Raw genomic sequence first — 27,244 nt, 5'->3', positions numbered from 1 at the left:
GTTTTCCTTGGATTTTCTTTCCACTCTTTCAACTTAAATCCACTAGATTAACACTTAATCAATATGAATAACATCCAAAATCATCAAATCAGTCCAACAAGTTCATTGTGGGATTTCATAGAGCCCACTCACATGATTTTCAACCAACCAAAGTTACCCACATGAAGCTACAAGCTTCTAAATGAAATTAAGCTTACTAAAACTAAGATTCAAAGGTTGGATGATGATCACCTCCTAGATGATGATAAACCAGAAAATTTCGGTCACTGGAGCTCTAAGAAAACCGTGAGAATGAAGCCCTCTTCCTAGTCCAAGATGATCTCCAAGTTGTTTTGAGGTTGTGGTATGAATTTGAAGTGATTTGGTGCAAGAAAATGAAGTGAGATGATGAAGCTTTTGGCCTCCTTCTTCCTTGGTATGTTCGGCTGCCTTGAGAGAGAAAAGAGAGAATAGAGAGTGTTGTGGCTTCTTGAGGAAGATTGGTAGGTGAGGCTTTAAGTGTGCACAAAAGTCAACTCTCCAATAGTGCGCGTATGCGCCCATTTCGTGCTTGTTTCCTCTCGGGTTTGTTTCACTTGTGCACTAAACCTCTAATACACTTCCTTTAACGCTATTATTATCCACTCTTAGTAGTCTAAAAATAAATGTCCAAAGTCCCTCAATTAGTCGCGCGCGCAAAAACGCAAACTTTCGACTTGTGCGCGATAAAGTGAAATTTCTAAGAAATTCTTATAACGATGGTATAACTAACTAATACTTGAGTAATAAATCATAAAAATAACTATTTTGGGGTAAACCAATAAATAAGTGAATAAATCGATAAAATAATTAAATAAAAATAAAATAAATTACGAGTCCTCATAGGTTGATATGGTTAATGCTATGCTTATGCATGCTAGATTACCATTTAACCTTTGGGGGAAGGCTTTGTTAACCGCTGGTCATATACATAATCGAATACCTTCAAAGAAGACAAAGGTTTCACCATATGAACTATGGAAAGGAAGAAAGCCTAATTTAAATTATTTGAAGGTATGGGGTTGTATAGCCTATTATAAGGTTCCTGATCCTAAGAGAACAAAATTAGGACCAAGTACCTTAAAGAGTATTTTTGTGGGATATGCTGAAAATTCTAAAGCATATCGATTATTAGATTTAGACTCAAATACAATAGTGGAGTCTAGAGATGTTGAGTTTTTAGAAACAAGTTTTCTAAGTGATTCAGCTTCTAAACCAGATTCTATATTACCACAAAACATGACTATGGATCCTAATACTTCTAGAAATGATAATAAAAGGAAAATAGTTGAAACTCCTAGTGAACCTAGGAGGAGTAAGAGAGCACGAAAAGAGAAGAATTTGGATCCGAATTATATTTATTTACAATCTTTAGTCTTTTTAGTTGAAGGTAGTAGGAATGGTGTATTCAATAAAATACCTATACTTTTACATTTGGAAGAGGATCCTAAAACTTATAAAGAAGCGTTAGCTTCGAGGGACTCAGCTTTTTGGAAAGAAGCATTTAATGATGAGATGGATTCTCTTATGTCAAATGATACATGGGTGTTATGTGATTTACCTCCTGGTTGTAAACCTGCAAGATGTGAGTGGATATTTAAAAGAAAACATAACACTGATGATTCATTACTAACATTCAAAACAAGAGTTGTTGCAAAAGGTTTTAAACAAAAGGAAGGAATTGATTACTTTGACACTTATGCTCCTGTTGCAAGAATTACTTCTATAAGAGTGTTGTTTGCTTTAGCATCCATATATGATTTATACATTCATCAAATGGATATTAAAACAGCATTCTTAAATGGAGATCTAGATGAGGAAGTGTATATGGAGTAACCCAAAGGATTTGTTCTTCCTGGAAATGAAAAGAAAGTTTGCAAATTAGTTAAATCCTTGTATGGTTTAAAGCAAACTCCAAAATAGTGGCATGAGAAATTTGATAAAGTAATTTTATCAAATGGCTTTAAACACAATGAAGCAGATAAATGTATTTATTTTAAATTTACCAAAGATTATGGTGTAATACTATGTCTCTATGTGGATGATATGTTAATCATGGGGATTAACATGCAAGGAGTCAATGGAACTAAGAAGTACTTAACCTTCCAATTTAAAATGAAAGATATGGGAGAAGTTGATACCATCTTAGGAATCAAAATTAAGTAACATAGTGGGGTTATGCTCTATGTCAATCTCATTACATTGACAAGACTCTATCCAAATTTAATCATTTGGGAATAAAAGAAGCTAATAACCCATTTGATGTTTCTAATAAACTAATAGAAAATTCGGGAAGATCTATTAGTCAATTAGACTATGCAAGTGCAATTGGTAGTTTGATGTATGCTATGCATTGTACTAGACCTGATATTGCGTTCGCTATTTATAAACTTTCTAGGTTTACTCATAATCCTAGTACTAACCATTGGAGAGCAATTGGGCGAGTACTAGGTTACCTTAAAAAGACAAAGTCTTTTGGATTATATTATAACAAGTTTCCTTCGGTACTTGTTAAAATGATAATAAATCAACGTCTGGTTGGATCTCTAAAATAGGCGGAGGAGCTATCTCATGGGCTTCTAAGAAACAGACGTGTATTACTCATTCGACTATGGAGTCTGAGTTTGTTGCATTAGTAGCAGCAGGTAAAGAGGTAGAATGGCTAAGGAATTTATTGCTAGATATAGAGTTGTGTCCACAATCGATGTCAGCCATCTCTTTGCATTGCGATAATGAAGCAACTATGTCTAGGGCATTTAGTAAGATTTATAATGGTAAATCTAGACATATTGCTTTGAGACATGAATATGTAAGACAATTAATTTCTGATGGAATTATAACAGTTGTCTATGTCAAGTCTGGTAACAATCTTGCTGATCCTTTAACTAAAGGACTCTCAAGAGATATGATCAAAAGCACTACCAGTGCTATGGGTCTGAGACCATTCTAAAATTGTCAGCAATGATAGTAACCTAACCTTTCTTATTGGTAAGCAATTCTAAAGGTTTAACAGGTAACAACAAATTATTGTTTGACAGGTAGCAAGTACCGGTAACTAGATAAGTACTTAAGAGAATGGGAGGTTGAATAATAATTATTATTCTTAATGAAGTACATATGTTCGGTAGAAGAACAAGGAAGTCTAATCAAAGACTATAAAGTCGACTTCACCTATATGAACTCAAGAGGTGGTGCCGCTTCTATCAAAAGTTTGGACTAAAACTTTTTTAAGAGTTCAAGAATCAGGAAGTAGCACAAGGCCACAATACGGTGCTAAAGCTCACGGCAAACGTTTTACGAGAAATAAGTAAGATTTATGTGTATAGTTATTTCTGATCATGTTATAAAGGAATTGTGGTTTAAAATTTATAATTACCATCAATTTCAACAAGGTTTTGAAATAATTATACTAATAATAGGTTTAAGTCAAAAGACACCTATTTGATGCATAAGTTTTAAAATGTTTTGACTTTGATTCATCACTAACTAAGTGGGGGATTGTTGGAAATAATTATAGTTAGTGATAATCCCACATTGAAAGTACGTGAAGAATGGAAGAGGTTTATAATCAAGCGCACACCTATTCAATTCAATTTGGATTGTAGAAAATTTTGGAGGGAAACTTCAAAATTACACATGCATTTGTCATGTTGACAATTAAATTAAAATATAAATTTAATGGTCAAAAGATTGGCACTTTGGCACTTGGGGCACTTGGATCTTAAGAATTGAAATTAATTAAAAATTAATTTCATTTTAATATTTCTTCTTAACTAAACAGTTTCCTTTTAAGGGTTGTATCTGGTGATACAACGCATACAACCATTAAGTGTCCATTCATTTCTAAAAGGTACCTATTCATGAAGAAATACGTTTCCAAAAGGCACCTATTCATGAAGAAATACGTTTCCAAAAGGCATGACATTTCTTTTGGGGTATCTGAACGTTATAAATAATAGTGTCCAGATAACAGAGGCCTTACCTTTACTTCTGTTTTATTATTCTTCTATTTCGTTCAAAAAAATATTCTCTAAACCGTTTTGGGAGAATTTCTGCATACTACTGTGCAGAAATTCTGGTTGGCTTTGTTATTCTTAGAGGGAATTGCTGCAAACCCAGTAGTAGAATAGTGGGGGAAAATTTCCTTAAGAAAAGTGAATTTTCACGTCAAAGCCGTTTTTTGTTGTTGTAGTTATTACTGTTTTCCTAACAATCTATGTATCCCCATCTCATCATCAACATCAGTCTCTTTGTTCTTTGGAGCATATTCCATCCCACAATAATTTGTCTTATTGAGTGATTGATGATCATGCATTGACAGTCGGTCCAAGCCTTCTACAGATCTTACAGGAGATTCGTTTTCAAATTCAGATGAGATGCCAAATCAAGCTTCAGTTTCACCCACATTGCTAGAGGTTTTTAAAGCCTTCCGGGATGAAATATCCAATAGAATACTGCCAATTAAGGACAATCAGCCTCTTCACCCCACAGCTAAAAACCTTGGCAAAGGAGGTATTTGAGATTGCCAAGAATAGTCCTTACTTTTCAAGCCTCTAAGGCTCCTCAAGAACTCACCTCTTTCTTGTCATAATGATTAGTAGTCACCAATATTAGAGGAATTGCTGGTCGCTCTTCTTTGCGGCATCTTAGAAAATTGCTTCATATCCATAGTGTTTCTTTGCTAGTAGTTTTAGAGCCTATGATTGATGCTGCTTGTTTTCTAGAATTTCAATAGAAGTTGGGGTTTGAATTTGGTTTGTTTAATATATCGAATAAAATTTGGGTTTTTTGGAAGTCGGGTTTCCATGCTTCCTCAATCAATAATAATGTGTAGTTTATACACCTTGCTATATCCCATGATTCTTGGAGTGAAGCTGCATTTGCTACCTTTGTTTGTGCGAAGTGTATGCGAGTTGAACGGCATTGCTTATGGGCTGGTTTGTCTCATATTGCTTCATATGTTGGTGATCGCCCATGGATAGTTGGAGGGGACTTAAATGTTATATCGTCTTTGGAGGAACACTATAGCCGTGCGCCTCGGGATTTGCAAGCAGTAGTGAATTTTAACAATTTTATCTTGGCTGTTCATTAATACAAATTCGGCCGTGGGTAGTAAATGTACATGGACTAGAGTTAGGCATGCTGTGCACATTTGGAAGCATTTGGGTAGAGTGCTATGTAATAGTAGCTGGTAGCGTCAATTTTCTCAATCATGGATTCATCATTTGAACATATGTTAATCAGATCACTCGCCGTTGCTATTTCAATTAAGTGTGATGTCAGTGGGTGGCCCTACATGGATGTTGGAATCTAATTTGTGGATTCATCACTCTTCTTTTTTGTCTACAGCTAAGAACAATTGGGAAATTTCAATGGAGTATACATGGATGTTTCCTTTTTGTCAGAAGCTTTGCAGGCTTAATTTTTGTCTCAGAGATTGGAATAAAAATGTTTTTGGCAATGTTTTTGATAAAGTTGCTACGACAAGGGAGAATCTTAGGAGTAAAAAGGAGATGTATGAACAATATTCCGCTGATTCTAACCGAGTCGAATGGAGTAAGGCTCAAGCTGAACTTTCACAGTGTTTGGCACAGGAAGAATATTTTGGCATCAAAAAGCCCGCATCAAATGATTCAAAGAGAGTGATTCCAATTATAAATTTTTTCTTGCCTCTTTGCTTTAGAGACAAGCTCGTCTTTCTGTTCATAAAATTAAGTACTGTGATGGTTATTGGATAGATGATGAAGGACAAATTAGTCAAGTTGCAATTTCTTTCTTTCAAGATTTGTTTAATCAGGATGTTCCAAATCATGATATGGCAGCTCAAGAAAGACTTTTAATTGTATTCCTCAGGTTATTTCTTCAAAGTTGAATAGTAAGCTCTTAGAGCAAATTTCAGTGCAAGAAATAAAAAAAAAAAAAACTGTTTTCAAAGTGTTGCTGGGCCAGATGGTTTCATTGGTTTATTCTTCACACATTGTTGGGACATCATTTCTTCCGACTTAGTTGATGTTGTTAATGATTTTTGGGTTAGTGTTCCTATTCCAAAAGCAATTGCTAGTAATCTTATGCCAACTAGCTCTGATGCCAGATGATATGAACCCGTTAGAGATGAAATCCATAAATCACAAGTTCTGGACCTAAACGATTAATACCTACGGTTTGGTAGCGGAAAAAATTTGACCCTAATCAATTCTAGAAGTCATGCACATGTTGATATAATTTCAACCTGTAACTACTCGAATTAAAAAATCAAATTTATGACATAGAATGCATCACAATTCAACGTGATCTTGAATTAATAAGCTAAATTTGAATGCTTACGAAACTCTAAAGTATTCAAGGGATTGCTTCTACTAAGAGAGAACTCTCTCTTCACACCAAGAGTTGGCTGGAAAATATCACTCTTATTAATCTTGATGATAAAAATGTTCAAGGTTGAAGGTATTTATAACCTTCTACAAGACACAAGATTCCTAATTAAATTTGAAAACAAATGACTACTTTCCTAAAACTCTAATCGGTTGGACTTAAGGTCACAAGATCTTAACCACTTTATTCTAAATATCGACTCAACTAACACTTAAACTAACCCAAATTAACAACTAAGAATGCTGGAAAATTAACTAAACAAATGACTAAAGCATTAAACATAAAACAGCTTCGAGAATTAGGCTTGTACTCTTCCTTTAGCTTCAATCGCTACTTGAGCTCAAGTTGATCCTAGGATTGCATCACAAGAAGGATACAGTCGCCTCATTTGCTGATTTTCAGCCTATTAGTCTTTGTGCATTTCTAAGTAAGATTTTTACTAAAATTTTGTACAATTGACTTAAACCATTGCTGCCTTTCTTGATTTTTGATGTACAGTTGGCTTTTGTTGAAGGAAGGTATGTTGCCAACAATATCTTATTGGCTCAAGGGTTGGTGCATTCCGTTGATAAGAAAATCAGAGGCCATAGTATGACTCTTAAGTTCGATATGACGAAAGCTTTTGATTGAGTTAGTTGACCTTCTTTGTTTGCTTTGATTTGATTGCTAAGTTTGGTTTTAGTCACAGGCTCATTGCCCTAATTCAAAATCATTTAGCAGCTAGTTGGTTTTTCCATTTTGCTTAATGGTAAGCCTCATGAGCTTTTTAAAGCTAGCCGAGTGCTCCAACAAGGAGATCCGTTGTCTCATTTCCTTTTTATTTTGGTATCGAAGGCTTTGAGTTGAGGGATTAAGTTCATGGCATCAGAGGGCCGTATATCTCCATTCTATGTTTCTAATGGTTTTCTATCAGTCTCTCATCTCAGTTTTGCAGATGACATTATTATTTTTACAGGGGGAAAGGCGTTCTCTAAAGCACTTGATGGATTTCCTTGACCTCTATCAGAAGGGTTCTGGACAAAAAAATAAATAAGTCTAAGAGTTTTTATGTCATCTCGGATCATGCTAGTGCTAGACTTTGTCGTTCTATTACCCACATCTCTGGTATCACAAAGAAGAATTTACCTTTTTGTCTGCTTGGGATGTAATATTTACAAGGGTAGGAGGAAAGTTGATTATTTTCACATCATTGTAGATAAGTTCAATAAGAAGCTTGCTGGGTGGAAAACTTAGCTCCTCTCCTGTGGAGGTCGATTGATTCTTATCAAACATGTATTGTGTGTAATTCCAATTCACATCTTTGCAGTAATGGAGCCTCCTAAGGCAATCAGTCGCCAGCTTGAGAAGATTATGGTTGATTTCTTCTTTTTTTGGGCGGGGGGAGGGAAAAGGGGGGGGGGGGGGGGGGGGGGGGGGAGTTTGAAGGCTCTAATAAACATCATTGGATATCTTGGCAGAAAGTCTCCTGTCCAACACAAGAAAAATGGCCCTAGGCGTTCAAAGTCTCTCAGATATAATGGCAGGCTTTAGCTCTAAACTCTGGTGGAAATTTAGAACGTCTTTGCCGCTTTGGGTTAGAATTTTTACTTCAAGATATGGTTCACATGTCCCTCATCCATGTTGTACACAGTTGAAACAAGGTGATTCTTTGATATGGAAGAGAATGTTGGGGTTTCGTCAAATGGTGGAGGATAAAATGCAGCTGTTGTTTCGTCAAGGAAATGGATCTTTTTGGCATGAGCATGAAGATTGGGCTGGTATGAGCAGTCTTGCTAAGGACAAATTGCATTTGGAGAGAGGAACGGTAAACTTATTTAAAATGTATGCAAGACAAGAAGACAATCCAAAAGGAGATTTTTGAGTTGCTTGGATGTAAGCTTTTTCCTTTACGTAGAGTTAAGTCGTCTAACACAAACCTTTGGCTTCAAAGGACTTCGTTATTACATGACACCATTCTTAATAATCGTTGAGATGTTCTAGTACGTTAATGTTTTAATAGCCTTTTACTGATTTGTTTATTGTATTTGTAATTCCAGGGGTATGCCCCCTTGTAGTTTTGTATCTCGATTGGGTATCAATAAATTTCTTAACGACCCCAAAAAAAAAAGAAAAAAGAATATCATCATTTCAACATGCCAAACATCAATCTAAATGCATCTAATTCAAATGTATCTATAGTTAATCAACTAAATGCTAGGCGCTGGTAGATTTCTAAATAAGAATTGGTAAGGTAAATTAAAGAGACGTACATCATCATGTTTCCCCCTCCCAAGAAAACCATAACAAGCATCAATAAACCATTATGATTCCTAATTTCCTATCAGTCTCCAGAATCTAAATTTTATCATCAGGCTTTGAGCTGGTTATGTTAGTATACATATGTTGTGAGATACAAAATAATGATCTTAAGAAGTATACGCAGGTTTCCCTGGTAAAGACTCTTTGTATCTTCTATTGCATATGGAATTTTACCCATTCAAGGAAACTTGAGATCTAATTGAGGTGCAGAAGTTTGTAAAACAAATTTTAAAAGAGCAGCAGGCCTCATAGATCTCGGTGGATAGAAAATCATCAGGTGGGTAGATAAATTACCCATCAAGAGTAGCAAATATCTATTTCTCACATCACAGGCCCTTCTCTTTCAATTTCTGAAAATTTGCCGGAACATTCCACTCAAATGCATCATGTCATCCGTTCATACGGATTTCAAAACGAAAAAGTTTTTTAAAAAAAAAATCCTGCCTGACATGCATAAAAACCATTAATTATGTAGATTAGCTGGGTAGGAGATGGGCAGCAGGTGATGGTGGTGCTGTGGGGTCAGAAGTAGCTAGTTGTTTTTTATCATTCTTACGGAAAGTAATCAATGGGAATCCGTCTGATTTTTTCATCATTCCCATGATCACCACCACCACCCAACTGGGCTCAAATCTTTGCCACAGCAACACATAGTGGCAAATCAATTTAAGTAGGAAAAGATAGTTTTTACATGTTATTTTCCAAAACTATAGATCAAAAGATACGAAAATCAGTAGATAGAAAAATTATAAAAAAATTTTGCATCTACCTTGTAACCGAAAAATCCTAAAAGCACAGGAGGAATGATTCGGAGCTAAAGGTAGACAACACACTCACGCGTGCAAAAAATAAAAGAAAATTTTGAACTCAGTGTTGCCTAACGATGGATTCCTCGATTCATTTGAGATACCACGTATAGCATAGTAGTAGCAGGATCGAAGAATTGCAATATTAGGCGGAAATGAGATGTTAGGAAGCTTTTTGAATCCCAAAGAATTACTTTCTGGAATTATAAGAACACATATGAATAGTTTGACTTTCAGACTGAACATCTGATTTATCATACTACCCAAAAGAGAAGAGAAAAAAGTAAAGATCTACAAACAAACTCGGAAAGCAGCAATCAAATCCCGAGGCTCCTCAGTCCTTAACCTTATCTTTGTTTGTTATCTATTACTCTTATAAAGGCAGGGCAGGAGACTGGGGCAATCCATTGCCTTGAAACCCTAATTAGCCTATAAGGACGGCCTATCTGCACCTGCCGGTAAATACTATATCAACAAATGCTAAATTACATTTACCTCCCTTCATTTCTGGTATCTTAAACATAACTCCTCTCCACTTTCTTAAATTCTACTTGTAATTTGGATTTTTCTTTTTCTTTTTCATCTGGGCTTGCAATTCTTTTTTCTAACTTGAAAAAAAAGGTTTGCTTTTGAGTTTCATTTGATACTATTGAATAGACGATTGATCTCTTTAAAATATAAAATTAGATTTGGAATGTCAGTTGAATACAAGATGGCTACTTGCTCTGAAATACGCATCTAATTCACAATGGAAGGGGCAAGAAGACACCTCATCGATGACAATCTGATGCCTTGTCCCTAGAACTGCTATTTCTGACATAGCTAAGTGAAGAAAGGAAAGCTCCAAAATCCTTCCTGTCGGTTCATTCTGGCGAAAAGAGAAAAATTATAGTTGCAATGCCACAAAGAATATCATCATTTCAGCAAGTCAAATATCAATCGAAATGAATCTAATCCAAATGCAACTATAATTGAGCAACTAAAATCTAGGCACTGGTAGATTTCTAAATAAGAATTTATAAGGTAGATTAAAGAGACATCACCAAGTTTCTCCGGCCCAAAAAAACCATAACAAGCTTCAATAAACCATTATGATTCCTAATTTCCTATCAGTCTCCAGAATCTAAATTTTATCACCAAGCCTATGCGATCTAGATATAAGCACATCCCAGCAACAATGCTTACTTATTCTTGTTTGTTTTCTTTTGGTGCAGCACAATGAAGGGAGAGAGTAATGCTTTAGAGGAGAGGACCTTAAAAATTTTCATTATCCAAGCTTTGATTGATAAGGGCAATCAGCCAGAGTTGATATAAAATGAAATGCAGAAGATCATTAACTACATACAGCTTAAATGAGCAGAAATTTGAGATCAGAATACAATTCAGGATAAAGTTGGATTATACAAAAATCTACACATAAAATTCCAAATATTAGAGAGATGGGAAAAACTCATCAAGAACAATGGACAAAGAGAGGGGGAGGGGCAACAAAGGATGGGATATCCTGGCAACTATGCAATATTCAGAGCCATTGGATGCTCTAAGGGGACCCCATAACTTTCAGGGCACCCAACAGCCCTGCTGCTTGGTCCCTCGGGCAGATAAACAAGATCTTCCAAGTTCATCAACATACTCCTTCTATAACTAGGAAAAAATATGATAAGAAAGGCTGATCTTTAAAGGTGGAAAGGAAAAGAATGTTTCTGCAAAAGGTGATTAGCATCTTATCTTTTTAAACAGTTTAAACTAACTCCCAGTCTTTTATGGTAATTGGGAAACAGCAGTTTACAAGCAACACACATCAACATCTTGCAGGAGTCTAGGGATCTTAGAATTTTAGGTTTCTTATTCAAGTGATGAGAACTATCCAGCTCCTTTCTCTGCGTACAGTTTCATTCTGCAAATAAAATACAATCTTGACCTATCAGAAATAGAAGTCATTGTTAAGCAAATGAAAACCACTCCCTTTTGCCAGTAAAGAAAGCACGTAGAGAATTCAGAATTCCTAGACACCAATCTAGCTGTTAACTCCAAGATCAGCTAACAAATGGTATACCTAACCTTTCAATTAGGGGGTGCAACTTTATCAATAACAAGAACATGACTACCCCACTTCTCTGCAACTGCCACCAAAAGTTTCCTTGTGAAGCTGAAACAGAATATTCATGTTAAGAGAAAACTTAAACTACCTGGACTACTTAAAAGGAGAAAATTAGGAGGCATACTGCAGAACTAGTTTACTGTACACCAACTTTGGAGGTGCTGAAAGAACTGCTTTTTAGAAATAACAAACAGAATTAGTAACGCTCCAGGAAATAATTTCATGCCAAACACGAAGTGAGCAAAATGGTAAAGAGGGGAACTGAATGGGATGGCCACCAACAGAATGGACTTAATATATCAGCAAACTTGTGGTAGCGTGATGTAACTACAATCCTGCAAGATTGGTATTAGTTCGTAAAGGGAGCCTGCATAATTAAGTGGTGCAACAGATTTCATCTTGTCATGGTAATCTTTTTGAGAAACTAGACAAACAGGAAAACCATGCTTGTTGGAGCTCTGGCTATAGGCTGATTTCAACACAATCTTCTGAGTTTAAAAGTTCAGAGTCTTTGACATACAATTTAATCATACTTCGACTAAACCTGAGCGCCATAAATCTAACATGTGCTTTCTTTCTTTTAGGAAGTTGTTAGATGATAACTTCATGCCAATGTAGCTTTAAGCTGGTTATGTTAGTATACATATGTTGTGAGATACAAAATAATGATCTTAAGATGTATATGTAGGTTTCCCTGGTAAAGACTCTTAGCATCTCTATTGCATATGGCAAGCCCATTCAAGGAAACTTGGGAGCTAATTGAGGTGCAGAAGTTTTGTAAGCAAATTTTAAAAGAGCAGCAGGCCTCAGAGATCTTGGTGGATAGAAAATCATCAGGTGGGTAGATAAATTACCCATCAAGAGTAGCAAATATCTATTTCTCACATCACAAGGCCTTCTCTTTCAATTTCTGAAAAATTGCCGGAACATTGCACCCAGATGCATCATGTCATCTGTTCAGTGCTAATACGGATTTCAAAACGAAAAAGTAAAAAAAAAAAAAAATGCTACCTAACATGCATAAAAACCATTAATTATGTAGATTAGCTGGGTAGGAGATGGGCAGCAGGTGATGGTGGTGCTGTGGGGTCAGAAATAGCTGGTTGTTTTTTATCATTCTCACGAAAAGTAATCAATGGGAATCCGTCTGATTTTTTCATCATTCCCATGATCACCACCACCACCCAACTGGGCTCAAATCTTTGCCACAGCAACACATGGTAGCAAATCAATTTAAGTAGGAAGAGTAGCAAATCAATTTAAGTAGGAAGAGATAGTTTTTACATGTTATTTCCAAAACTATAGATCAAAAGATACAAAAATAAGTAGATAGAAAAAAATAAAAATAAAAAATTTGTATCTACCTTGTCACCGAAAAATCCTAAAAGCATAGGAGGAATGATTTGGAGCTAAAGGTAGACAGCACACCTACGTGCGTCAAAAAACAAAATTTTGAATTCAGTATTGCCTAATGATAGATTCCTCAATTCACTTGAGACACCATATAAAGTATAGTAGTAGCAGGATTGAGGAATCGCAATATTAGGCGGAGATGCTGCAGGGAGCTTTTCAAATCCCAAAGAATTACTTTCCACAATTATAAGAAAACATATGAATACTTTCAGACTTTCACGCTGAAAATCTGATTTATTATACTACCCAGAAGGGAAAAGAATAAAAGAGAATATCTACAAACAACATAGTGTCAATATGGAGTAACCAATTCACCAAGATTTGAGGCAAGAAGCAGAGTTATGTTAGCAGAACCGCATGGCAGATCTCGATAAAAGTATATATTACTATCTGATAAAATAAAAAAAGCATCCTTGAACTAACATAACCTTTTCCAAGTTTAGAATGGTTCAATACCAAGACACCCCTGTTCCTCTTTTCTTTTTTTAATTTCCCTTTGGTAAATGACTTCTCAATGTCAACTAAAGAATCAGGAGACAAAATGGCTTGGTTTCACCCCAATCTTAAGTGTGTCTGCACTTAGATGATTTTATGCTAGCTAAATTAACATATGCAAAACGAAAACAGTTGTGTTCAACTCCTGTAGAAAAATCTGTCTTTTGGGAAAACTTTATAAGTACCCAGTCAACACTTCATGCACCTACATCCCTCATCAAACAAGATTTTTATCATCTCTTTTTAATTCACAACCAGCTTATCACAACCACCTATGGTTTGCCACACAATAATCCAAAAGGTAATTCACAAAAGCACTTTATAAGTACAATCAATACTTCAAGGACCTATATCCCCGATCAAACATGATTTTTGTCATCTCTTTTAATTCACAACCAGCTTATCACAACGACCTAGGTTTGCCACACAATAATCCAAAAGGTAATTCAAAAAAGCACTTCAGAGACATTTAAATCACTAAAATCGTTAGGTAATTAGGCATAATCAAACATCATACCATTGCTGATTCTTCCTGAACTCAGTAAGAACAGGATATATGTTCTCAAAGGTGGTATAAGTCTCATCGCTAACCTGAAAATGAAATGCAGATATCAAATTTAGAGAGAGAGGACAGCCAGAATAGAATACCAAAAATGATACCATACGAAAAACTTAAAAAAGAGTTGAGAATACCATACCTTTGCTCCAGTGAGAACAATCTTTGCAGAAACAAAGATAAGCAAAACAATTTTTGGTTGTTCCATCCAATTGATTAATCCAGGGAACAGTTCTTCATACTGCAACAATCGAAACTAGAGCTGCTCAGCACAACAAGTACATAATCAAGATTCTTCTTTTTACGTCAAGATATTCTCAGCAACATTTGATGGACAAGTTTTAAATCGTAATTTCGTTTTGACAACCAAATAGTAATTATATTAACTTTTTCCACAACATATTTTTTCCCCTAATATACAGCTGAAGTCTTGGTTAGATGCTACAATCTATGTTACACGGACTCGCCATTCTCCCCAGAAGCACCCGTGTCAACACGGTACGACACGGGTACAGGCACGGATGACATGGTAAAAAATTTTTGGATACGCTGACTATTGTGAGATGTGCAAGATATGATGTTGATGGCGGAGGAGAGATGGACAAGAAGTCACATAAGATGGTAAGAGAGTGGAAGAGGAAGAAGGCTGGCTCTGTGGAGGAGAAAGAAAGGAGGAGAAAGCTGCTAGAGATTTGAATAGAAAAATACTCACGACACCTGCTGTATTTTCACTTGATACATACGGGCTGTTGATTCTCTTCCATTGGCGGATATGGGATTGTAGCAACGATGGCATCTAAGAGTTTGTTTTTGGAGAAGAGGAGCTCCGTTTTGATTCGTTTTTAATGCTATGAATATGAGGTGACGGCTGACTGAGAAATGAGGAATGAGCAATGAGGAATATAGGGTTTGACAATGATATTTATTTTGCAACTAAATCCCTGTATTTTGACTTTAATTATCCTGTTCAACAAGTAACTTAATCTCTTTACAATTTTACACTTTTTAATACAATTTTCAGCCACCCGTACTTGAAAATTTTAACTTTCTAACCAAGCCTGTGGTTCTTTTCAACCTAATTGCACATTTAATTGAAAATTTTTTTTATCAAAATACACTTTATACATCATTGTGCATAAATTTTATAATAAATATTTCTAAAAATCTTGTCCATCTATGAGTTTAAGGAGCGCACTCGACACATATCTCCGAATTTTACAATTTTCAAATATGCATATCTGACACTTCAACACGCACCCATATCCAACCCCCGCACCTGAGTCCATGTAACATAGGCTACTATTTGCTAGTTATGGGTTTGTCAAAGTTCAACTAATTGGTAAAATACCTATGAATCAGGAAAAATCTTAACTGATGCATGATAAAGAGATGATAAAACAATCTCTAGTACATACTTCTACCAACACAGGTATGCCATTCAAATTATTTCATTTAGAAGATGCCTGAATGTTTCTAATATAGTGTGTAACGTTCCAAACAAGCTTTTCCACCTAAAGTCATACATAATTTGGAAAGTTCCACAGTTTCCTTGCAATGACCACAAAGTGTGAAGACTCGTAAAAATTCTTATTTTTAAACCTCTATTTTTGGCTCATTTAATTATTTATTTGGATATTTGCCCCGAATAATATTTTCTAACCTTATTAGACCTAAATACATGGAATTATAGCTTCATTATATTTTTAAAGTGACTTGTTTCAAAAATTAATTTTTGGAAGCTCGTTTAGTGAAAATAGTGAAAACGTGTTTGGAAATTTTAACCGATTGAGAGTACAATAAGTTTGAAAAATTGGAGACTTACACAATGGTCCTAAAATAGGTAATTTTATGTTTAAATACTCAATTGATAGTTATTAGTACTATCGTTATAAGAAATTCTTGGAGGATTCGCTTTATCGCGCTAAATTTGGAAATACGCGTTTTCACACGCGCGATTTAATTGAGAAACTTTAGACCCTCATTTTTGGACAATTAAGAGTGAATAATATTTATATGAATATAAGTGTATTGGAGGTCTAGTGCACTAGTGAAATAAACTCGAGAGGAATCGAGCACAAAACGTGCGCGTGAGCGCGCGAAGGAGGGTTGACTTTTGGGCAACTTTGGACCACACACCAAAGGAAGCTTCATTTCAGATCAGAATTCCCTCTCTCCTACCTCCATTTCCAGCGTGCAACTCCAAGGAAAAGAACCAAGCTTGCTCCTTCAATTTTCTTCTCCATTTCCCTCACAAAACTTGCACGATTTTGCACCAAAATTTAACTACACTTAGCTTATTACTTGAAGATCATCTTAAGCTACAAAAAGGGGGAGCTTTTCACGGTTTTCTTGGCCAAGGGGAGGACCAAAAATTCTGTTCTTGCACACCAAGTGAAGTAGGTAACGATCTAACCTTCAAAACTTGGTTTATGGAAGTTGTAGTGCCCTTATATACTCATGCATGTTCATGGGTAGCTTGTTTATGGTGAAAAAATGGTTGTGTGGGCTCTATGAACTCCCACCTTGGATATATGGACTGATTTGTGGTGTTTTGATGGTAATAATGTTTATTTAGTGCATAAACTAAACTAGTGGATTAATGTTGGGTTGTTGATAGAAACTCAAGGATAGTGCAATGACCAAAGGTGACCATTTTGCCCCTGCTTTGTTCGAGCACTTTGGTACAAAATTTTGAGGTTCTAATGTCTTGTTTATGTTGTTTACATGTTATATTGAGTGTGTAAAAATTTTCATTGAAAAATAACTTGATTTGGTCATCCAAATGTTGGAATTTCGGAAGCTTAGAAATCTGGAATTGGTTCCCGTCACTGCCCAGGCAGTCATCTTGTTTCGGCTATAACTCATCGGTCCGATGTCGGAATCGAGTGCCGTTTATGGCACTGGAAGCTAGACATTCCCAGATTTCCATTGGTATAAAATGCATGTCCTGGTTCCACTTGAGCAAGCCAAACCATTCGTTTGAAATTTGCTGTCCTGTTTCGTTGCTTCCTAGAAGGCAGCACATGAGCTGTAACTTGATGCTCACGAACGAGCTAGTTATGGACAGATTTTGAAAACGGTTTCTTCTCAGAAAATATAGCCTTATGAGTCCATTTTCCAATTCCATCAACCATGCTCAATTCTGAGTTGAATTGAGTGATTTATGATCAAAATTCGAATCTGGTATTGTGAAGGAATACCATGCATTTGGACAGATTTGAAACTAACAATGATTTGGGACTTGTTATCCGAAGTTTCTTAGTGTAAATCACCTATCAAATGTACTCTGGACATATTTTAGACATTAACTACCGGAATGGACCATGTTTGAGATGTTTCTTCACCAAATGTTTGGAAACGGCAAAACGGAAGTTCAAAGGCAGTTTAGCCTTAGAATTTCTTGTGATTTCAACGGTCTCGTTAACTGATTTCCGTACATATTTTTCTATGAAATTTGGTAAAGGAGTGGCCCTTATATGGTAGTATATTCATACCAAATTTGGTGCCATTCCGAGTCCGTTTTGATACCCAACTAAAGTCCCAAAGTTTGGAACTTAAATCTGGAAAATTGGCTTAACAGTTTCGGTTTTTCACCAACTTTGAGCTATCGTATCTCGGTGCTCAAAACTCCGATTCTTGATCCTCTTGTTCTGTTCTAAACCTTACTTGCAAGTCTAATTGAGTTACAAATTTCAGAGGCTGGTTGGCAATGTGTGAATTTTACCGAATTTCCAAAGTTAGCGAAAAACTAACCCCGACACAATCCTAAGTACCCTGAAATGGTGACTTTGAGCCCATTTTTGAATACTTTTCATTTAGAATCATGAAAAAGTGTCTTCTAATAAATTTTAGTACATTCAAATAGGATTCCAACGGTACCAAATTTTCCAATTTTGAATGTGTAAAGAGTGAGATACGATTTTTCAAAAATTCGTATCAAAACTGAAATTTCCAAAACTTAAGGGAAATGGAGTTTTTCGAATTCTCCTTTTTCCCTCGATATCACTTGGACGTTTTATACTTGATTTCAAAGACGGAAACTCGATTGCTCTTGTGTTTTGAAACCTCGTCTTTGAACCTCGATTTACGAGTGATTGGAGTTCGTTTTCACGAGATTTTCTTGGAATGTGCACTAGTGCGATCTTTTCATTTATTAGAGTTTATGAGTGATAGATCCTTATTAATTGCTCAGACTCGCACGAGGACCTTCAAGAGGATCCTACGGTGGACGCTTGAAATTCAAGTAACATTTTTCCTTGGTTGACTTGGTGAGTGTCAAGTGTGTGTTACTTAAACTTCTGTGAACTCGATACATGTTTACTTATTATTGATACTTGAGATTTTGAAATTTGAGACGAGCGTGTACTTTATCGCACTCATTCTCGCTTGAAATGAATAACTCGTACTTGAATACTTGCATATGTCAATTGCTTGAATATACCACATGTTTGAATGACTTGAAATAGTATGCTATGGCTGCATATGTCGTTGGAGTGAATCTCCTCGACACTTAAATATATATGGGGGACGCCCAAAACCCCATTGGTCATCCTTGGACTCGAGCCGGCTTGGGCTTGGTCGGGCTCCTTGGTAAACCATGGGGAAAACATGAAAGTTTGATCTTGTGAGAGATCTCGCTCGGCATACTCGAGTAGTATCGCCTTAAATAAATGACAGGCGGACCCGATACAGGGGTATGTAAGGTGAAAGGGGACAGGTTAAGTGGAGTTCTACGGACTAAACCTACCCGATTGACAGAGTGTCAATTCGTGGAGGTTATTGATCGTGCAAGTGGAATATAGCTCATGAGAGCTCCAGTATCCTTGAATTGTTTCTGGTTATCTTTCCAGTAAATTGTTAATTATTGAAATATTATTACTTGACTTGTAAATTGGGATTGTTATTTGAGCAATGTGCTTGCATGTGTGTTCTTGGCCTCACGAGCGTTTCGCTCACCCTGTAGATTTGTTTTCCTTAACAGGATTGGGCTTGGAATGAGACTCGGAGGAAACTTCCTTTTATGTACTTTTGAGGACTTTTGTAATAGGGTTTCAATTCTTTTGTCTAGACCTTATAGCCATTGTGTGTTTTGGGCTGTATTATGGAAACCTGATGTATGGATTGGCTAATTGTTAAATATTGTTAAGTTTGAACGCTTCCGCACTGATTGTATTTTTTTTATCTGGTTGTGATGTCTAGTATTGCATTAAACTCGAACGAAAATTGCTTGAGTCCTGGCGAGAGGTGGGCGGGCGTCCCGCGGATACCCTTTGGTTCACCTTAGGGAGAAGTGGGGGCGTCACAGTTGGTTTCAGAGCACTAGGTTGGAGATCTATATGGGAGACATACTAGATACTCTATTCTTAAGATCTGAGACAGAATGACTTAGTCATACTTTAAGGGATACTTGGGCGAATTAGTGACTAAGTTAGGCATACCCTAAAGGGACATCCGAACTAGGTAGTGATTAAGATTCTAACCCGAAAAGTGTTATTATTTTTGCAGGGATGGAAAATGGAAATGGAGCCCCGGCAGCTAACAGGAATGGCCATGCGAATGGTCATGTAGTACCTCCTAGGCCTATCTACTACCGAGCTCTTAGTGGAGGAGCTCGAGTGCGCTACTCACCCTATGATAGGTATCCTCGGTGTTCGTGTAGGGTGACATTTGCCTACCCAAACCACCTCGTGCTTGCTTTGGACGATGAGCATCGTCAGTTAGTGGATCTTAACCGGAATTTACAGGCAGAGGTGGACGAGCTTAGACAGATGGTAGGTACTCAGGGTGAGAGGATCGCTGAGCTCGAGGAGGTTATTGAGGGCGAGGTGGCTACATCTGCCATTATTCGTGAGGAGCTCCAGAGTACTAGGGCTCGACTTACTAGCTTGAGGGAGGAGGTCCGTGATAGGGCTTCCGGGATCTTGGCTGATACTACTAGGCTAGTGGATGAGGTGATGGATGTGGTCTAGAACCCTGAGGAGGAGGAGGATCCGGAGGAAGATCCTAAGGAGGAGATTCCTCCTGATAGTCCTACTGTGGACTAGGTCTAGACTGATTGACTTTTCTTTTGACCCTTTTGACTAGTATAGCTAGAATTAGTTGGGGTGACGCTAAGTGCTGAGGCCATTGTATTTTGCATGACTGTGTGGCCTACTTTTGAGGCACTTGCTTTTACTTTAGTCTTCTGTGACTAAAAGTACTCTTGTGGCACCTGTGTGCTATATTTTGTGATCTTCCCCATGACTTGTTAATTGTATGAATTTGAAGTGTTAATGAATGTAAATTATTGTTATTTTCAATGTTTTTGTAATTGGTTCTTACTTTAAGTATTTCTTGCCTAATTGATTTATTCCTTACACTAGGCATACCTAGGATAATGGAAGGGTGTAGACACCAAATTTTTAATTCAATTTTATTTTTATTTTCATTGATTAAATGTTAAGTATTATTCATTTTTTGTCTCTTAGTTTTTATTTTTAAGACATTTTAGCATTAAATTTCAGAAAAAGAAAATTTCCACAAAAAAAGTTATTTTAATCATTTTGGATTCAATTTGAAAAATAATTTTTGTTTGTTCACCTAAATTAATTTTTGAAGGAAAAATACAAAAAAAAATAATAATAAGGAAAATGTGTGAATAGGTATAAGCTTGCATGTGGTACAAGTGTCTCTTTGTGTCTTTGACAACACAACACCTAGAAGGTGAGGTGTTAGGACACTTGGTTGGTTTAGGAAGTTTTGAGGGGACAAAAATCAAAAAAGAAAATAAAAAGATTGAGGGCTTTGGGCGGCTAGGGTATTAGGAAAGAAACCAAGCAAGAGAAAAGGGATCAGATGACGGCTAAAGGAAAGGAGAAGGCTGAGAGGAACCGAGAGAGAGCCTAGATATAAAGGGCGGCGGAGATTGAAAAAGACAGAGAGAAAAAACGGAGAGAGAGGTAGGGAGAAAGCAACAGAAAAAGAGCTGAGATTGTGAGGAAGAGCAAAAGAGGACGACTGAAACAACAGGGGAAGGGAGAATGGTGTGTGACGGCTAAGAGGAGTTGGCGGCTGGGCTGAATAGAAAGAGCAGAGAAAAAGAAAGAACCGAAGGAGATGAGCTAGGAAGGAGCTCTCGGGGAGGAAAAGAAAAGAAAAAGAGCAAGGAGAATCTGTTAAGAAAAGATCTGGGCAAGGTCAGAGTAAGGAGAGGACCTGGAAACAAGGGCTGGAAGAGAGATCAAAAGAGAGGGTTGGAAGAGAGATTCGAAAGAGAGAAAAGAATGAAAAGCTGAAATTTTTACAACAAAGGCTGATTATAAGCCATGTTTCAGGTCGAATATTTCTTCAGTCTTTGATTATTTCAAGAAATTTTCAAGTTCTGCACCAACTAGGAAGTAAGGGGAGAAGGTTTCGTTCAGAAATCGTTTACAGAAAACATTGATAAAGTCTTCGAATTTGCCCTCAAAAACCGCTGCTGGGTTTCACTGGTGCGAGTTCGACGCTTGTGATCTCTTTGTTAATGTCCATTGCATGGTTTTGATTGTTGGAAGTCAGTCTTTTCAGTCTTAGGATGAAGTTTCCATATTTACTTGATGAGTTGGTGTTGGGGTAGACTGATGTAAGGATTACGAAGTTGATGTTGCGATTCACAAGCCGAGGCTTCCATTTTTTTGCTGCTTGTCGATCTGAATTGCGTGATATGGGCTAAAGCTTTGTATTTTTGTGTTATCTTGGTACGATGTTGATTTAATGCATGATCAAATGATGGTTTGGATGTTGGGTTTACGGATGAAAATGCTGTTGTTGTCGTGTGTTTGCTGAACATAGAAAATTGCAGAACCTAGAAACAGCAATAAGAAAGAAAAACATCTTCATGGGCTGCATGATGCTGTCTCAAAACTTCTTGAGCCGATGTCTAGTATCTTATTTGTTTGATGGTCCGAGAGTTAAGATGTTTTCTTGAATGTTTTGGTTCGACATCTCAAGTGAATGTTGATGCTTATTTTGCTGCATTTTTTTGTTTCCTCGATGTTAAAACTGATGTTCGGAGATGTGTGTAGGTTTGGTTACTAAATGATGATTTATTATGCAATCTTTCGGCATTTCATTTGCGTGAATTGAAGCTGCAAAGCTTGCAACAGAAAAGTGCAGGAATAAAACCCATGAACTGTCCTGATTTGCATGCCCCTTTATCTGATTTTTTTGTGTTTAAATTTAGAAGTTTCATGTTGCAAAATGAAAGGTTCAGGTGGTAGTTTTGTTTGTTTAGTTCAAATCGGATTTGATTGTGTTTGTGAGTTGAGTTTGTAAATGCCGAATTGCAGAAGCAAATGAAAGTTTCAAATGGCTGGTAGCCTTCGTTGCATGCATGCAAAGCTTTCCAAAATTGCACTTTAACTTCACATGTTTCCATCCAATGCCAAGGGCCCAATTATGTTCTAACTTCTTGCAATTAGGTCCTAGAGTAATTGCAATTTGAACCATTACTTGACCTTTTCATTACTTATGGACCTCTGAGGTTCCCAAAGTGTTCTAATTGGACTTGAATGATTGGTTAATGCTTCCAATTGAGTCCTTATTTAGTGAATATGGATTGTTTTAGTCGTTTAAATGTTTTTAATGGTTCAATTTCATAGTTATTTGTGATGCCTTGACCTTTTCTTTTATTTTGGAGGGTAACTAAGTAATCTCACTTCATTAGAGCCCCAACTCAAGGGAGGTACATCCTATCCCTTATTTCTTACTTTATTTGATTCTATGTGCTCTATGTGACTTTACGTGTTTAAATTGCATGCCTCTTGAAAGTGTTTTATATTTATTATTTCATTTACTTATTTATTGGCTTTAGTTTTGTATATTCATTTTTATAGTTCAATTTTGATAATTTGAAAGGCACTTGAATGCCACAATTGTAATAGTTAGGTATTTATCTTAATTATTTATTTTATTTTCCCTTTTAGATTGTAGTAGGGCCCCCCTAATGTAATAGTTAGGGCTTGTTTGCCTTGTGTGATTTGCATGCTTATGTGCTATGTGTTACCACTTCCCTAGGGTTCTGCATCTAGATAAGCATGCTTATGTGCTACGTGCTATGTGAAACTAGGTGCTTTGCATGTCTATTTGCTTTTATCATTATATCTGATTATATAGATGGAATGCACGTTACCATGGCTAGTCCAATGCTAGTCATGGTCTCTCCCTCGAGCTCTTACAATGTCCAATGCTTGTGAGAGAACGTCAGTTAAGGGCTAGTCCAATGCTAGACCCAATAGGGCCGTCCCCCTTTCGCTAATGTCATATCTGCATGCCTCACTGCAACTTCATGCATATTTTCATTTTAGTATTTCTCACTTCTGCATGCTCCCCTAACCTTTCCCTTACACATTTAGGATTACATTCTCATTTTAGACTGGCTCATGTGCTTGTATAGGCTAGGGAGTCACCCTTCTAGTAAGGGAAACGGACGAGTATGGCTACACCTAGCCTTAGCACGCTCGTTTTTTTTCTAACCAAAAGGCAAATCAAAAGTCACAATTTAGGGTCTCCTCGTACCTGTCTTGCTTGCATTCCTCTAGGGCTCATGCATTTCCAAGGCACATTACCATTTGCACACTCTCACTTTACACACTATCATTTTTTCATGTTTTCACCTCACACACTCTCATCCTACACATTCCCACTTCGCACACTATCACTTTACACTCTCTCACGTCTGCACATTTACACTTTACATACTCATTCGCACACCTGCACTTTACACCCTCCCTCATTTGTACACATGCACTTTTATATACTCATTTGCACCCTTGCATTTTGCACACTTGCACCTAGCAATCGTTTTTACACTCAAAGACATTTTCGTGCACTCTCATTTTTCCTCATTATTACTCGAGCATTCTTTTGCATTTATTCGTGACCTCTTGGAGGGCTTATCCTTGGCTATCACAACTCATGTGATCTAGTCCGATCAAGCCTCTAAGAGATATTTGTCCCTTTCGATTCATCATTAGATTTAGGATTGCATCCATGTTAGTCACATCCAAATGCGATACATCTTTGGTTAGAAATTAGGAAAATCGTGACTAAATCATGTAACTAGCTTAAGTTAGGTTGAGAGGGTGCCTTAGACATTGTTTTTGCCTTCCCTTTCTTCAACCGCGACCCCCGAACCATTTTCTCTAATTTATTGTAGATTGACTCCAAAAAGGTTTTTTTACATTTTTAAATCCATATTTTTTGGGTGACTTGGTACACCCTAACTCGATACCAAATAGCGATTTCTACACTCTTATCAAAACCTTTTTAGATTACTATTTTGGCCAAACCATCGCATTTCAAAGTTCCATGGCCTTTTTCTTTTTCACACACATCACCGATTTTCAAACCATACTTCACTCATTCTTATTAAAAAATGGGGCGCGACAAAGGGCTGAGAAGTGGTCGAGACCGTGGGCGAGGGACTAGACAAGCCCAACCTCATAGGGATGACCAGGGATCCGCAACTGGACCGACCCAGGGACAGGAAAATGTAGAGAAAAATCAAGTGGCTACTGCCATTAATAAGATGACTGATATCTTAGAACGTTTAGCTGATAGACAAGGTCCTGGACCACTTAACCAACCTGGGGGACAGTATAGAGGAGAGGATAGAGCCTTAGAAAGGTTCTTAAAGTTCAACCCACCTAAGTTTCTTGGTGAACCTGATCCTGAGATAGCAGAGAATTGGTTAGAGAGGATGACCAACATATTCGCCGCTCTAGACTACACTGAGGATAGACGAGTGAATTTTACTGCTTTCCAATTCGAGGGAGTAGCTCGTGCTTGGTGGGATGTGATAAAAGGAAAATGGGAAAGAGCTCAAACCCCTTGGACCTGGGAGAACTTCACGAGAGAATTTAATGAAAAGTTACTTCCACCCTTGATCCAAGAAAAGAGAGAGGATGAATTTATTAAGTTGAAACAAGGAATCCTTATTGTAGCAGAGTATGAAGGAAAATTCACTAACCTTTCTAAGTATGCCCCTGAGCTGGTGGTTAATGAATGGAAGAGGATAAGACGATTTGTACAGGGGTTGAATGTGAAAATTTAGGAGGACCTGGCCGCTGCTCAAATTTTCTACATTTACTGAGGCTCTAGAGAAGGCACAGAGGGTTGAAAGTGCAAGACTACAAGTGAGGGACTTTCACAATAGAAAAAGGAATTTTTCCAGCCATACTTCTGGGCAGGCTAGTAAGAATACGTAACCTTCCAAAATGGGAAGACGAGCGGGAGGAACAAGGACTGCTGGGGCCTCGAGGGGAGCTTTAGGTTGTAGTGGACCGACCTAAGCTAGGGGAGCGCCATCTACTGGTTCGGCGGTGATTTCTCAAGTTACTTATGGGTACTGTGGTAAATCCAACCACTCCGAGAATGACTGCTGGAGAAAGTCGGGGAAGTGTTTGTTTTGTGGTAGTGCCGAACATCAGGTCCAGAATTGTTCGAAAGCGCCAAAAGTGGGAAGTAATACCCAGAGGCCAGAAAAGTCAACCTCCAAGTAGACCAGTGCTGGGGGAAGTCGACCGAAAGTGCCAGCTATGGTCTATGCACTGGACTACCAACAGGTACCTGAGGCGACTGAAGTGGTTGAAGGTACAATTCCAATCTTTCACCGTTTAGCTAGGGTTTTAATTGATCCGGGTGCAACACATTCTTTTGTAAACCCTAATTTCATGAGTGGAATAGATTTGAAGCCAATTAAGTTACTATATGATTTGGAAGTTAAAACACCTACTGGGGATCAAAGTTTAATTGCTAAGTTGGTGTATAGAAATTGTGAAATCTGTGTCGGGGAACGAAAATTGTTGGTCAATTTGATAGGCTTAGCAATTAAGGGGTATGATGTGATTTTAGGATGGATTGGCTAGCCTGTTATGACGCCCAGCTGAATTGTAGGACAAAAATTGTAGAATTGGGCATTCCAGGGCAGGTGACCCTAAAATTGGATGTAAGGGGTAAATTGGTTTCGTCTGCACTTATATCAGGGATTCGGGTTAGAAAATTATTAAGTAAAGGAGTTCAAGGCTACTTGGCCTTTTTAATCAACACTCCTAGTGATAAGGTGAATTTGGAAGACATGCCTGTAGTAAAAGAATTTTCAGATGTATTTCCTGAAGAGTTAGAGTCTTTACTCCCGGAACGGGATATAGCTTTTAAGATTGATATGACTCCGGGAATAGCACCTATCTCTAAGACACCATATCGGATGGCACCAGTTGAATTGAAAGAGTTGAAAATGCAACTGCAAGACTTGTTAGAACAGGATTTTATACGGGAAAGTGATTCTCAGTGGGGAGCCCCGGTTTTGTTTGTTAAGTAAAAGGACGGGAGTTTGAGACTGTATATAGACTATAGAGACTTGAATGATGTTGCGATCAAGAATAAGTACCCATTGCCCCACATTGATGAGCTATTTGACCAATTGCAAGGGGCGGTAGTATTTTCGAAGTTGGATTTAAGACAGGGTTATTATCAATTGAGAATTTTGGAGAAGGATATATCCAAGACTGCTTTTAACTCGAGACACGGGCATTTCAAGTTTGCCGTAATGCCGTTTGGGTTAACAAATGCACCTGCTACTTTCATGGATTTAATGGATAGGATTTTTAAGTCTTATTTGGACCAATTTGTGGTGGTCTTTATTGATGATATTTTGGTGTATTCTAAGAATGTGAAAGACAACGAGAAACATTTGAGAATTGTCTTACAGACTTTGAGGGAACACCAATTATATGCTAAGTTCAGTAAATGTGAATTCTGGTTGAGGGAAGTGACTTTCTTGGGATACATAATTTCTAAAGATGGGATTAAAGTGGATCCAGCTAAAGTTGAAGCTGTTTCGAAATGAAAATGACCGGAAAACCCTACTGAGGTTCAGAGTTTTATTGGATTTGCAGGGTATTACCAAAGATTTATCCAAGATTTTTCTAGAATTGCTGGACCCATGACTGAGTTGACCAAGAAAAGTGAAAAGTTTATTTGGAGTCCTAAGTGTGAAGAGAGTTTCCAGGAATTGAAAAGAGACTTGACCAAAGCCCCAGTATTAGCTCTACCCAATGGAAAGGATAGTTTTGTGGTTTGCACCGATGCCTCTAAGGAAGGATTGGGATGTGTTTTGATGCAAAATGACAAAGTCATAGCGTATGCCTCAAGGAAATTGAAACCACA

The 27,244-nt window shown here is 37.3% G+C and overlaps 1 protein-coding gene and 4 non-coding genes across 15 annotated transcripts; all 5 read right to left on the bottom strand.

Annotated features, from left to right (window-relative positions):
• Positions 1-8,930: 8,930 nt before the first annotated feature.
• On the bottom strand, positions 8,931-9,023 carry LOC113702556 (small nucleolar RNA SNORD24). The gene has a single exon (XR_003451194.1). It is a non-coding gene; the product is annotated as a small nucleolar RNA SNORD24 (small nucleolar RNA).
• Positions 9,024-9,205: 182 nt separating this feature from the next.
• On the bottom strand, positions 9,206-9,290 carry LOC113702514 (small nucleolar RNA R12). The gene has a single exon (XR_003451159.1). It is a non-coding gene; the product is annotated as a small nucleolar RNA R12 (small nucleolar RNA).
• An 865-nt stretch (positions 9,291-10,155) lies between these two features.
• LOC113702274 (TATA-box-binding protein-like) lies at positions 10,156-14,933 on the bottom strand. 11 transcript variants are annotated; one of them, XR_011818374.1, is made up of 6 exons: positions 14,772-14,933; positions 14,202-14,300; positions 14,021-14,094; positions 11,720-11,765; positions 11,556-11,643; positions 10,156-10,362 (listed from the first exon to the last, which is right to left on the bottom strand). XR_011818374.1 is itself a non-coding variant. In XM_027223396.2 (5 exons), exons 1-4 carry the CDS (start codon positions 14,853-14,855, stop codon positions 11,559-11,561), a joined length of 342 nt encoding a protein of 113 aa, XP_027079197.1. In that variant the 5' UTR covers positions 14,856-14,933; the 3' UTR covers positions 10,156-10,362; positions 11,556-11,558. The 11 variants fall into 11 exon arrangements, 6 of the variants coding, with proteins under 6 accessions (XP_027079197.1, XP_071915544.1, XP_027079196.1 ...); XR_011818371.1 differs by lacking the exon at positions 10,156-10,362 and adding an exon at positions 10,745-11,391; XR_011818373.1 differs by having other exon boundaries at positions 11,556-11,765.
• Positions 12,398-12,491, bottom strand: LOC113702555 (small nucleolar RNA SNORD24). The gene has a single exon (XR_003451193.1). It is a non-coding gene; the product is annotated as a small nucleolar RNA SNORD24 (small nucleolar RNA).
• On the bottom strand, positions 12,680-12,764 carry LOC113702516 (small nucleolar RNA R12). Its single transcript, XR_003451161.1, has one exon. It is a non-coding gene; the product is annotated as a small nucleolar RNA R12 (small nucleolar RNA).
• Positions 14,934-27,244: the final 12,311 nt, after the last annotated feature.

This window comes from Coffea arabica, chromosome 7e (genome assembly GCF_036785885.1).
Source record: "Coffea arabica cultivar ET-39 chromosome 7e, Coffea Arabica ET-39 HiFi, whole genome shotgun sequence".
Lineage (NCBI taxonomy): Eukaryota > Viridiplantae > Streptophyta > Magnoliopsida > Gentianales > Rubiaceae > Coffea > Coffea arabica.
The sequence above is the reverse complement of the archived record's forward strand: the minus strand, read 5'-3'. Positions and strand labels throughout refer to the sequence as shown.